Here is a 13,663-nt window from a genome sequence, read left to right as displayed (position 1 = left end):
GTAATTTTTCCTTTCTTTTACTAGGTAATATGGGTTGTCTAAATATTTTTTTTAAAAATGTTAATAATGAAAAAGGAATAATGTGACATGGCATCCTATTAGGAGAGAGATAATGTTTTTTTTGTGTAAGTATATTTTGAGGAAAAGAGGTAAGTTGAGTGATATTGTGGTCCTAAAATAAACATAAGTGATATTTCAAGGTAATTTCTCAAACATGGGTGACTATCCAGGGAAATTAGTCATTCTTTGTCACATTAAAATAAGACGGTGTGAACATATATCGATGAGTAAATCATCATCCTTCTTCCCCATTATTAAACTAATATTTTTTCTCTTAACTTCCTTTTTTTCCTTTTAACTCTTCCTAATTACTGAAAACTAAATGGGGTATTGCATTAATTTAACAACATTGAAACTTTTGAATTAAAGGACACTTCCAAGACATGCAAAATCTTCAATCATCAGTGCAAGCAATTTTCACATGTCCTCTGGTGCCGGTGGATAGTTAAGGTTGATATCAATGTGCCTACGCTTCACACTACCCATAAAATCAATCATAGAAGAAGCACCAGTGATGGAAACAGTGGCACCACCACCACCACCTCCCTGAGTGAACCCCGCCTTCTCCTTACAACACCATTGATTCAACGGTAGAAAACCTGAAGCAATCGGAGAAAGAAAAAAATTAGGATTTTGAAACATATGGTTACCTATGCCATTGGTGGAGAGACCAACTGAGGAGGATGAGTATCTCCTTCCAAAGTTTAGATTCAATGGCAGCGGTGATTCAACTGCTAACATTGCATTCGCTGACTGACATAACTATTTTTCCTTGGAGGCAAATTGATCGGCGGTGCAGGAAAAGGAAAATTCGTTTTTGCTTTAATCCCGTGAAAGTTAATAGCAGCTGCATCATATGCTTTCCCTGCTTCCACCGCCGTATCAAACGTACCTAGCCAAACACGACTTTTTTTCCACAGATCTTTAATTTGTGCGGAGTATCTCCTTGAATCCCTCTTTTGAACTCCTCGATAATGCACCTTCTTTTCAACACCTCCGTTCCCTTTCAACGCCATCTTGGTTGTCTTCGCCACTGCCGTACATTTTGCCTTTGGGGACATTTTTTTGTTACTATGTATAGAAATATAATACAAGGATATTAGAAAAATATATTAGGTTGAGAGAAAATGAAGGGAGAACAACTGCTTATATAGCAAAGTGGTACGGGAAGCAACCAAAAATATTTAATGTCGTGTTTGACTAGACTCATATAGTTGTGGGGGCCACATGTCGCGTGATATATTTTTTTTTTTTTTACAATCTTTTGTGGGAGTGATATTAGTATCTCAAAAATTTATAAATGATATTGTTGGTCCTTAGTAGTTTATGTTAAACACTTTTTTTAAAATGGAGGTACCAAGACCATAAAGTTTTTTAATTTATCCGCACAGAAGGAGAGATAAATTATTCCAGTGATGATCATTAATTCAGGGATAACTTATCCCACACTTCGTAACCACACAAAGAATTGAGGGGTACTAAAAAATTATCCCATAATTACTTTTTCGTTATCCATAAAACCATAAAACCTTTTAATAACTAAATTCAAACAAGTTCATAACTTAGATGTAAAAAAACTAGGTGGATTAAATTAGTCTAGGGATAGTCGACGTGGGAACAAGGTCCATAATGGTAAAAAAATGTTATTATTTATCTTTGCAAGTCAAACATAAGAGTAAATATGAAATTATCTTTCATAATTACTATATCATTAACCCACACATGGCAAATTATCTATTTCTTTTTCTTTCTTGTCCTTATCCCCACTGCCAGTTTTTTCTTCATCAGTTACATAGATTATAGTTATGCATTCACATTCACTTAAGATTCACAAAAGAAAAATCACACACTCATAATAAGCTAACCAATATCAATACAAGTAAATGTAGTATAAAGATTTCATTAAAATATAACAATAATAACTGTAGCCTTCCACCGCAACTGTAACTTCCTCCTCTTTCAATTCCCCATCAACTATTCATTATGAGTTCATATGAAATTTAGGGAAAAAGTGCTCAAAAAACAAAACATAGATAATCTACACATATACAAGTGAATGTAGCACTAAATATATCAAAATGTTAATTTTTTTATATCAAAAGTTCACTAAAATTGTAATAAATATAAGTTTGAAGTCATAATTCATATTATAAGATTTTTTAAAACATTTAAATAAGACGGTGAACATATATCGATGAGCAAATCTTCATCGTTCTTCCCCATTATTAGACTACTATTGTTTCTCTTATCTTCCTTTTTTTTCTCTTTAAACTCTATCCTAATTATTGAAAATGAATAGGGGTATTACATTAAAGGACATTTCCAAGAACATGCAAAATATTCTATCATCAATGCAAGCAAGAACATGTCAAGGCATGACAAAAAGGGAAAGCCCAAGTTCTTTAGACCTTTCATGCTTGTTTCGACGAAAGGGATGGTCGTTTGTTTTTTGTTTATGTTATATGTGTTTTTAAGGTACTTTGCTAGTATTTCATGCATGAATATGTTTACTTGGTTTACAAATGTGATTCTATTAACTGTGATTGTGAAGTTTGTTTGATGAGTTGATCGGGTACCACGCGGGTACATATTTCTGAGTGTATCAAATACCACACTAGTACATATTTTTGAGTGGATTGGGTACAATTTCTTACATTCTAACTAGTTGATCGGGTACCACGTCGGTACATATTAACTATTGCATAGGGTACCATAGAGTTACACTTACAATTTGTGTGTGGGTTGATAACACTTAGAATACTCTTCAAAACCAATTAAAAGAGTAAGCGGTTGTCGTCAATAAAAATATCCAACTAAGAGTCGGGCTCGAATTCCATAGAGAATGGTATATCGCGGAAAATTCTATCAAGAAATTTGGATTGTAAAGTCATTCATTTGTAATAGTAAAAGCAAGTGGGTGGATGATTCAACCAAATATACATAAAAACATTTTGTAATCAATAGTCAAAATTAAACAATAATTTTGGAAATTCAAAGAAGTAACAAGCACTACAAAAAAATAAGCATTTGCCGACTGACGAAATCCGTCGCTAATCTATGCTATTCCGTCGCTAAACTGGATTAGCGACGGATTTGCGATGGATTTTTGGCTGTTACTAAATTGCTCGTTAATAATCTCTTAGCGACAAAAAAATGAGTTTTGTCGCAAGTTTAGCGACGTATTAGAGACGAACGATTTCTTTCGCCACTTGTACGTCGCTATAGTTATATATCTCATTGCTAATTTCATAATAAATTTCGTCATTTAAAATAAATTCGCAACGAAATTTCTGTCACATATGCCCCTTAGATGTTTCGTTGCTAATCTGTCGCCAACATTTTTTTATAGCAACAACCAAATTGTAATAAAATTTGTTGCTAAAATATTTCTTGTAAAATCATTTCATTTATTTATTTTAAATATACACTGCTGAAATAAATTAAATAACAATTACTAAATACCTCTAAAATAACAAAAAAAAATATAAAATAATATTTAGATGGTTCAAAATATTCTACAGATGATACGACACAAAGATTCTGCCCGTAGTAAGTTTTTACTTCAGATCCAAGACCCTATATTCTTCTCTTCTTTTCTCCCCGGGCAGCTTGGTAGTATGTTTCACACTGAACAATATCAGATTGAGAGGTTGTTCTTTCCCGTAATATTTCTTCATATTTTTTCTGTAATAAATTGAGATAAAGAGAAAACATTAAAGATTAGGAATAAAATTATAATGGAAGGAAAATTCAGAAACACACATAACCTTTTAGTTTAATTAAATGTGATATACTTTTTTAGCCAACTTACATTACATTTAAACTTATATGTATCAATGATGGTGCAGCAAAACCAACTCAATAGTTTCATCTCAAAAAAAAAAAGTAACTCAATAAATTCAAAATAAAGAAAACACCTGAAGTGTCTAGGGTGGAGTATTTTCCTAGACAAGGCCCGAAAGATGAATGTTTACCATGAAATATTATCCATTTTTTTTGTCAAATAAATTTCCGTCAACCCTACAGAATAAATAACATATCTAGTATTGAAGAGGAAGTTGTTCAACTCAACATGAACCAGAATGATTGAAATAGCTCAATCTTATGCAAACCTGAATCCAGTCTCATTTGTGAAACAAAACTAGTATACATACTTGTAACTTTTACTATTTCAAATGCAACTTTACATGTAACTCAATTCTATGACTAAAAAAGATGAAGTTTACACAAAGTCATCACACAGTCAAGCACTGCCATCAACTTATCTCAATTTATGATAATAGAGCAAAATGATCTACATAATGACATTCTTGCTACAAATGAACACTACAAACCAAGTCCATAACAAATTAAATATACCTACAAGTTTTTTGAATTTTTTTTACAATAACAAGTTGTTGTATTGGTTGTCATTACCCTAGTCATTCTATATCACTGACCTCAAACATATATATATATATATATATATATATATATATATATATATATATATATATATAAAGAAAAAGGAAAGAGTACTGCATACCATCTAAAAAATATTAATTGGAGGAATAATGCTAGTGTTGCAGGGGGTAAATGCTAGTGTTGCAAGAATATATGACCCCATAATGTAATCAAATCTATAACAATAGTAACATTTCAATAGACTTAATTTTTACGCCAACAAACAACTATTACACCATGAGATTAAAACGTGTTTGCAGGGGGTAAATGCTAGTGTTGCAGGGGGTAAATGAAAGTTACCATGAGATTAAAACGTGACTGCTGCATTTGCTGCTCTCGTGGCTGCTGATGGTTGTTATTGCCGGCTGTTGCTATTCGGAGTCGCTGGTTCTTGGCGGCTCGCCAGTCGGAGCTGCTGTTCATTGGAGAAGCAGTGCTGGAGAGGAGAGGAAGAGGAGGGGACGGAGAAGGGAGACAGTAGAGAGGAAGAAGAGGGCCGGAGAGGAGAAGAGAGCAACATCTCCTCTTGTTCTTGCCGGGGTGGCTGCCTCACCGGAGATGGCGAACATAGAAGAGATGAGGAGGAAGAGAAAAGGGTGGGGTGCGGTGGATCTAGAGAGAAGAAAAATGAGGAATTTAGGTTTGGGTCTTTTGGTAGATTAAAATAGGAAAACTAGGGAATTAGATTTTGAACATAGGATTATTTTGAAATGAGAGGCTAAGATTGAAAGGATGAGATCAACGGTCAGGATTAAAAGATGGGGGTTGAGTTGAAATATGAAATTGTAGTGAATTGTAATGAAATTAGTGACGGATTCTAACATCCGTCGCTTTCAAATAAATAAATCTATTTGGAAAAAATATATATTGACAGATATTTTTGTCACTATATAATATAATTTTTATAAAAATATATTTAATAGTTTAGCAACCTTTTTTCCGTCACTAATTCCATTTAAATTTGTCACCACTACTTTGTTACTAAATCAGTAGGGAAAATTAGGCGCCAAATTTTCGCGCTAATATTTAGCGATGGATTAAATATTCCGTTGCAAATCCATTGCTATATTATAAATAAAAAAATTATTTGTTAATTTTTCAACAAAATGGTTATTCCGTCGCAAATCCATCATTATATAGTGACGGAATATTGTTCGTTGCTAATATCCGTCGCTAAACACTATTTTTTTAGTAGTGATAAGTAATCTAGGGGTGCGAGATTTGGAATCAACATAACATAGGGGTAATTATGCTGCTCTATAGTGATGAACATTCATGGATAGGCTGGGTTCACATCAATGACACTAATCTTCTTTTGATCTCATATAATTAGTTCATGGAATCTCCTTTCGGTCTCATCTATGTGCAATAACAAACAATTACCATACTCTATTCTCCCTTTTGATGCAGAAATAGTGTAAATAAATCTGACCCATAAACTCTATTTTCAACCAACTTACATACATAAAACCTAGATAGCTAGTATTGAACTAATTACCTACTCCAATCAATCTCTTTCGAACATCAATAAGAGATTGGAAGTAGGAATTAAGTTTTCAACCTTAACACATAAATTAACCCATGCTAATTATCCCAAATCCATGTATGAATGTCAACAAAATAGAGCATAATACAATACCCACTACATTACATTAACACCCAACCCCATAAATGCACCCGTAGATCTTGGGGTTTAGCCACCCATCAGAAAGTGTAAAACAATTATGCCTTGCATGAAATTAAGCAATTAAAAGCTAACCCACTTTGGATTAGCACTTCAAATTGTTAGTTTAAAGAGCAAAAGTTCCAAAACCCCAAAAACTAAATGTGTTCTTCACAAAGTAAATTGTTTCTCTCTCTAAGAAATGATTTAGAATTCTCTAACTATTTTTTAGGACTTAGAACCTCAGAAATCTCCTTTGGGATGTTTAAAATTTCTCAAAAAATTGGCCAAAAAATCCACATTGGTCCAACTAGGTAGCGTTAGTAAGGTTCATCAATCATATTGGGCGAATGACTAACTACTCTCCAGCTCGACTTCCTCTTGCTCTAGGATTCATTTGTTTGAACATAAGTTGGTGAGCTCGATCAAGTATGCCTTTTACATTCAGCGTATTGCTGAGTACCACCATTTTTCGCCTTTGAAGCCTTCATTTTTTCTTCATGTAATGTGCCTTTCAGCGATGGTCACCATGTTCGCCTTTCACATTCGGTGAGTTGTTGTTTCCCTTTTTGTTTGCCAACCTGCCTTAAGTAATTCAAGTGTTGTGCACTGTATATTCCGGTGAGGTCATACCCATTGGGTGATCCTCCCTTCTTGTTAGGCAATCAACAATGCAGAGCCTACACTTTTGCCTTCATAGCTGCAAATAATCACTATATCATTAGAATATGACATAATTAGCCATTCAAGACACTAATTGTTGAAATAAATTGACCTCGAATGACTGTAAATCTACCACTTTTCAAGACCTCCAAGTTAAACTTTTGTTTGTCCTCAAGTAAATAAAAATCACAATCAGCTCAACATGGGTGTCTACAACTGTACTCAATCAGAGATAACATGCAAGTGTCATTACAAGACTCCTCTCAACAACATGGTACACTCAATCATGATTGAGAAGCTTCAAATGATGACTAGCTGGTCTCAACACAAACTCAAGCTCACTATATCTTCTTTTATAATGCAAGAACATGTTTCAAAAAATTCATGCAAGTTCCCTCACATCAAGAACGATTTCATGCTCTCACAAAGTAAATCAATAAAGAAGTGAGGAATCAATGCCACTCTCACTCTCTCCAAAGAGAAATACACGCAAGTTTCATCCTATAAGCTTGCCCATATTTTCCAATCACCACACAATCTAGTTCATGCAATATCTCAAGGGTCTTTTAGGCTTGTAATGGGGCTGAGGGTCAAGGTATGGTAAATTTGGCTTAGTGACTTCACCTTTCAAAGAATTTTTGCAATCATATTCACCTCTACTCAAGTTCTTTCTGTTTCATTTCCTTTGAGAACTCAAAATTTGATTCGTCAATAACTTTATTTTGAATCCCCTTTTTATTTCACCAAACTCTCTTTTTATTTTCAATATTTTCAATTGTTGTTCATCACACAATTTTTTTGATAAGGAAGGGTTCCTTATATTTTTAACAAACTTCAAAGTTGAGAGTCTCATTGCATATTCATTTGCCTTTTACCGAGCTTTCATTCCTCCTTTCTTTACACACCCCAAACTTAGGATTTTGACCTAAGTTTGATATTCAAACATACCAATGCTTCAAAAATGATTTTGGATGAGAAGGTAGGGACAATTCAACTCAAGAGGTTTCAATATGGTTGTTGTCACTCCCTGAGGCTATCCCCTTGACGTAACACGGAACCAAGGATCACGAGAGACCCCAAGTTAGCCCTGTTTCTAGCATATATCAAGCATACTATGAATAACTGAATAAGACTTGAACTATGTGGAAACTAAAACAGTGGATAACTGAAAAGAGGGAAAAACCCAACTGGTCTGAATATATAAAAACATGCTAAGAGTTTAGTGATAACTGAAACAACCACTTAACAACTCAAACTGAATCTACTACTATGTCTGAAAAGCCTCTAAATGAGTTGAGTTGCTGGGACATTCCCCCACCTAACTCTAACAAAACTGAAAACTGAATATAAAGACTAAAAATGGAAAGCATGTCTATTGTCCTCAGAATATGAGGACTCACCACTGAATCTGCTGAATGCAGACCGAGAATCGATCTATGTGTGATCTCCTGAGTACCTGAACCTATATCATGAAAGAATGTACCACATAGTATGCGTCAGTACTTGGAATGTATTGCATGTGTCAGTACTTGGAATGTACTGAGCATGCATGATATAGATAATAGTTGAACAAAATATATAAGTTGAACAATGCATGGCTGAGCAATGATGTAATCTAAAGAAAATATAAATACTAAAATATAACTGAAAAATTGAGCTAAATGTAATGACCAAGTACTAATCATGAAGATGACATACTGAACTATATACTGATATAAATGTTGAAAACCTGGTCAATGCACTAAGTATCTCATTGTGGGAGCTACTATTAACCGACATAAACCACGTGAGCTAAATGTAGACTCCAATGTATAAGCCCTATCGAGAGGACCCAATATACCTTGCCAGGGGTATAAAGGCTGACTGACGTGATCACCAAATCTGATTCCCACAGAGGGGAATTATAATCCTAGGGGGCACGTAGTTCTGGGACTTTGAGGGTACCTTGAACCCTAGTCCAACTCGGTGCTAAGTCTACTCCCAACTGAATATGTGTATGACTAAAATGTAACTGAAATACTGAATAGCTTAAAATACTGACATGCTAACTGAGAATGCAACATTTATGTACTCACAATGTGCCATTCGAAATTTGGAGCATGATTATTTGTTTAACTGACCTAGCAAGTATAATTCATGAACTAAAAGAATTTATACAACTAGGGTTCTGAGTTTCATGCAAGGAACTAAGCAAACGTTCCAAGAAACAAACTAATTCAATTTAGGATACTACAAAAGCTAAAGCACAACAATTATCCAAGGTTTTAGAAACCGTAGGTCTAAACAAGATATGGAGAATCAAGGATCTGACTGAATTCTAGGGACCTAGTTGATAAAAGAAACCCACTAGTGAAATTCCACATATCTAGTGATGAAATCTATGGAGAAATCCTTTGATTTTGTGTCTGAAACTTGAAGAATACCTGTTGCGTTGTCTTGGGAGGTTTGGTCGACTTTTCCTCTTCTTTTTGCTTCAAGTTTGGATGATTTTTGGAGAATGAGGGTTCTGGGTAAGTTTCACTTAGTTATTAGGCTTGGACAGAGTAAAACGCGTAGTTTAGGCATTAAACAACGTAGTTTAAAGGCCCGAACACATAGGAAAAATACCTAAATGACCCTAACTTAAAAGCTGACGAAGGCTATCCATGGAGAGACCTACAGACCGTCGTTTGGACTACCAACCGTTGTCTGTGGTCGTGGATCGTGGTCTGTCCTATAGGGCATCACTTAAACTAGCATAACATTTTACTCCAAGATGGGATTTTAGCAAACTCGGTGGCGTTGGAAAGAGCATTTAATTATCTTTAATGTGATAGGTCATGGCCACCTAATTCATTCTGTGCTAAAAGATATGGCTGTTTAAGTTGACCCAATAACCATTTCCCTCTAATTGGCTATTAACCCTCACCTACGGTCAAATCACGGACCGTCCTTTTCGACCATGGGTGGGATCAGAGACCATCAACATTTGGTGCCCACTGACGGACCGTGTGTCAGACCATGGACCGTTAGTGGCTTCCGTGATTCTGGCACTAGGTCCTCGAAAGCTGCATTTTTTCTATCTTCTCAAAATCCGAGGTGTTAAAGTTGTCAACAAATGATTTAGGCTAAAATGGTTCCTAAATGGATGCACAAACCTCACAAGGTAGTCACAAAGGATATTGAAGTTTGGGTTCCCTTTCAGAATTGTTTTCCAAGATTATGCCATAAATTTTCTAAGTCTTAGACAATTTGACTAACAAGGAAAATTATAGGATTCCACACACATTCTTTCTAGTTAAACCGCCAAACACACAACTCTTCAAATACACTCATTTAGCAAAGCTCAAAAAATATTAAAAGCTTGTGTGTGATGCTCATTGCAAGTCTCACATCAAAACACACCTAGTCAACAAAAGATTCAAACATTTCACTCAAAAGTGCAACGACATCAATTTCTTTCTTGCAACACAAACAATTTACACCATGCTCATAATGTGTACTATTTAAAACATCGATATTGAGGGGAACCAAAAAATTATCCCAGAATTACTTTTTCGTTATCCATAAAACCAATCAACCTTTTAATAACATAATTCAATCCAATTCTTAACTTAGATATAAGCAAAACTAGGTGTATTAAATTAGTGGATAGATAGTCGACTTGGCAACAAGGTCCATAATAGTCAAAAAGATTATTAATTTTTCTTTGCAAGTCAAATGTAAGAGAAAATATGCAATTATCCATTGCAATTACTATTATTAATAGCCCACACGTGTCAAATCATCTGTTTCATTTTCCTTCTAGTCCTCATCACCACTACCCTTTTTTTCTAGAGTCACATTCACTTAAGATTCAGCAAAGAAAAAAAAACACTCATACGCTAACCTTCTTCAATACAAGTAAATGTAGTATAAAGAGTTCATTAAAATATAACAATAATAACTTCAGCCTGGCACCGCAACTATAACTTTCTCCTCTGTCAATTCCCCATCAGCTAATCATTCTGAGTTCATGTAAAATTATGGGAAAAAAATTTGATCAAAAGATATAACATAGATAATCTACACTTATACAAGTGAATGTAGAACTCAATTGATTGAAATGTTAAATTTTTCATCCAAAGTTCACTAAAATGTAACAAAAATAATTTTGAAGTCATAATTCATAAATATACGATTTTTTTCGACATTAAAATAAGACGGTGAACATATATCTATGAGTAAATCGTCACCGTCCTTCCCCATTATTATACTACTATTGTTTCTCTTATCTTATTTTTTTTCCTTTCAACTCTTCCTAATTACTAAAAATTAAAAGGAACATTTAAACTTTTGAATTAAAGGGCATTTCCAAGATCATGCAAAATCTTCTATCATCAATGCAAATAATTTTCAGATGTCCTCCTGTGTTGATGGATAATTAAGGTCAATCTCAATGTGCTTACGCTTAGCACTACCCATAAATCAATCAAAGAAGAAGCACCAGTGATGGAAATAGTGGAACCACCACCACCATCTCCCTGAATAAACACTGCCATCTCCTTTCGGCACCATTGATTCAGTGGCAGAACACCTGAAGCAATCAGAAAAAGACATAATTTTGGATAATGAAACATAAAGTTACCTACACCATTAGTAAATACACCAACATAGGAGGATGAGTAGCTACATCTGAAGCTTAGATCCAATGGAAACAGTGATTCAAGCGCCTGCACCGCGTTCACTGACTCAATAGAACTATTCTTCCTTGGAGGCCAATTGACCGGCGGTGCCGCAAATAGACAATTCGTCTTCGTTTTCATCCTGTGAAACATAAATGCAGCCGCATCATACGCTTTTGCCACTCCCACAACCGTATCAATCATACCTAGACAAACACGTCTTTTTTATGGATATTTAATTTGCACGGAGTATCTCCCCGAATGCCTCTTTTGAACTCCTCGATAATACACCACTTTTTTAACACATCCGTTCACTTTAACCACCATCTTTGTTGTATTCACCACTACCGTACATTTTCCCTTTGAATACATTTTTTTTTGGTACTATGTATAGAAATATAATACAAAGATATTAGAAAATGCATTAGGTTTAGAAAAAATGAAGAGAGAACAACTACTTATAATGCAAAGTGGTACGGGAAGCTTGCAAATAAAAGTTAATGTACTGTTTCACTTGACTTTAATTGTACGGGCCACATGTCGCGTGGTATTTAATTTTTTTACAATCGTTTGTTTGAGTGATATTAGTATCACAAATATTTATAAATGTTAATATTGGTCCTTAGTAATTTAAGATAAACACATTTTACAAAATAACAATTAGGAATATAGACTATATATTATAAAATGATCTAAATATTGGAACTATGTTTTTCATTGTTGTTTAATTCTAGGGCGATAATATTCTGGTAAGGCAGTGGATAGAGACCCATAATACTTTTTAGTGTCTATAAGATTGCATCAGGGATCAATTTTTATCTCATTTTAAATTGTTTTGGTGAACGGTGATTGATGACTTGACTAAGAGAATACAAGGAGAGGTTTTTTGGTGTATCATGTATACTATTTGTGGATCATGTAATGATTCTGCTTGATGAGATAGGCGGAAGAGATAATGCTAAGTTTGGTGTTTGGTGTCAAACACTGAAATTTAAAGGATTCAAGTTGAGCAAGACAAATACGTGATACTTGGACTGCAAGTTCAATGAAGAAACACATTAAGATGATATGGAGGTGACATTTGATATAGAAGTAATCTATAAAAAATGGATTTTCACATATCTTTTGTATATTATCCAAAGTAATCATAAAATCTATGAGAATGTAAAATATCATATTAACACATCATAGATAAAAAGACGGTTCCCAATTGGTGTCTTGAATGATACAAATATGTCATCAAAAACCCAATGAAAATTTCTACAAAGTAGTAGTTAAACAACTATATTGTATAGATAAAAATATTCATCTGTAAAGAACTCCCATGTTTATAAATTAAAAGATGCAGAAATAAGAGTGATGAGATGGATGTGTGTGCATGGTACAAAAGTTAGAAATAAATATATATTTGAGATAAGGGAGAATTGGCCTTAAGGAAGGACAAGATGCAAAAAGAGAGGTTGAGATTATTCAGAGATATTCCCAGATAATGGAGATGTGAGAGGTTTGCTATGGATGAGTGTAAGATAGGTAGTGGTAGGCTAAAGAAGTATTGGGGAGAGATGATTAGTCGGACATGATCTAACTTCAATCTTAACGAGGACCTGACCTTATACAAGATTTCATGGATGATATGGTTTAGATCAATAGAAAGTTAGTTAGATATTTGACGGTAGTCTCATTTTCATTCATATTAGTAGTCGTAATTCTACTTTTGGGGAGTTTCTAGTTATTCCTTTTTGATACTATTTTATGTTTCTTGCACTTCAACAATCTTATTATCTTTTTATATTGATTAGTTTTTTAGTATGGTTTGTCATGTTCCTTTTAGTATTTATCTTGAATTCTTTTCTCCCACTGTTTTTCTTGTCCAAAATATTTTTACTTCAGTCACGAGACAATAGAAAATTACATCTTTTTATCTCCAAAAATGGAGGTAGAATCTTCATGTGCACTACCTTTTCTAGACCTTATTAATGAAATTATACCGGACATATTGTTGTTATTAGAGCTATGAAATATTCAATGTACTTAAGAAAAAATGTATGTATTTTAAAAAAATATGTAGTTCTTATAAGGATTTGAACCATCGCCTTGAGTGTCAAAAGAATATATGACAACTGATCTTGTAATGTACTTCAAAGGAATATTTTTAACTACTTTTTTTAGCACAACCAATATAAAGGGAAAA

General features: G+C 34.0%; 1 protein-coding gene across 1 annotated transcript; it reads right to left on the bottom strand.

Moving 5' to 3' along the window:
- Positions 1 to 477: 477 nt before the first annotated feature.
- Positions 478 to 1,121, bottom strand: LOC125840567 (ethylene-responsive transcription factor 9-like). The gene is made up of 2 exons (XM_049519536.1): positions 800 to 1,121; positions 478 to 659 (listed from the first exon to the last, which is right to left on the bottom strand). The coding sequence occupies exons 1-2, from the start codon at positions 1,119 to 1,121 to the stop codon at positions 478 to 480; spliced, it is 504 nt and encodes a 167-aa protein (XP_049375493.1).
- Positions 1,122 to 13,663: the final 12,542 nt, after the last annotated feature.

The sequence above is a fragment of the Solanum verrucosum genome, unplaced genomic scaffold (assembly GCF_900185275.1).
Source record: "Solanum verrucosum unplaced genomic scaffold, falcon-dt-bn FXZP01000181.1, whole genome shotgun sequence".
Taxonomy (NCBI): domain Eukaryota; kingdom Viridiplantae; phylum Streptophyta; class Magnoliopsida; order Solanales; family Solanaceae; genus Solanum; species Solanum verrucosum.
The sequence above is the reverse complement of the archived record's forward strand: the minus strand, read 5'-3'. Positions and strand labels throughout refer to the sequence as shown.

Bases quoted from the DNA above. Each gene is read 5' to 3' on its own strand.
- LOC125840567 (XM_049519536.1), bottom strand. From the start codon at position 1,121: ATGTCCCCAAAGGCAAAATGTACGGCAGTGGCGAAGACAACCAAGATG. The intron at 660-799 runs GTTAGCAGTTGA...CGATTGCTTCAG, and splicing joins TGTCAGTCAGCGAATGCAAT to GTTTTCTACCGTTGAATCAA.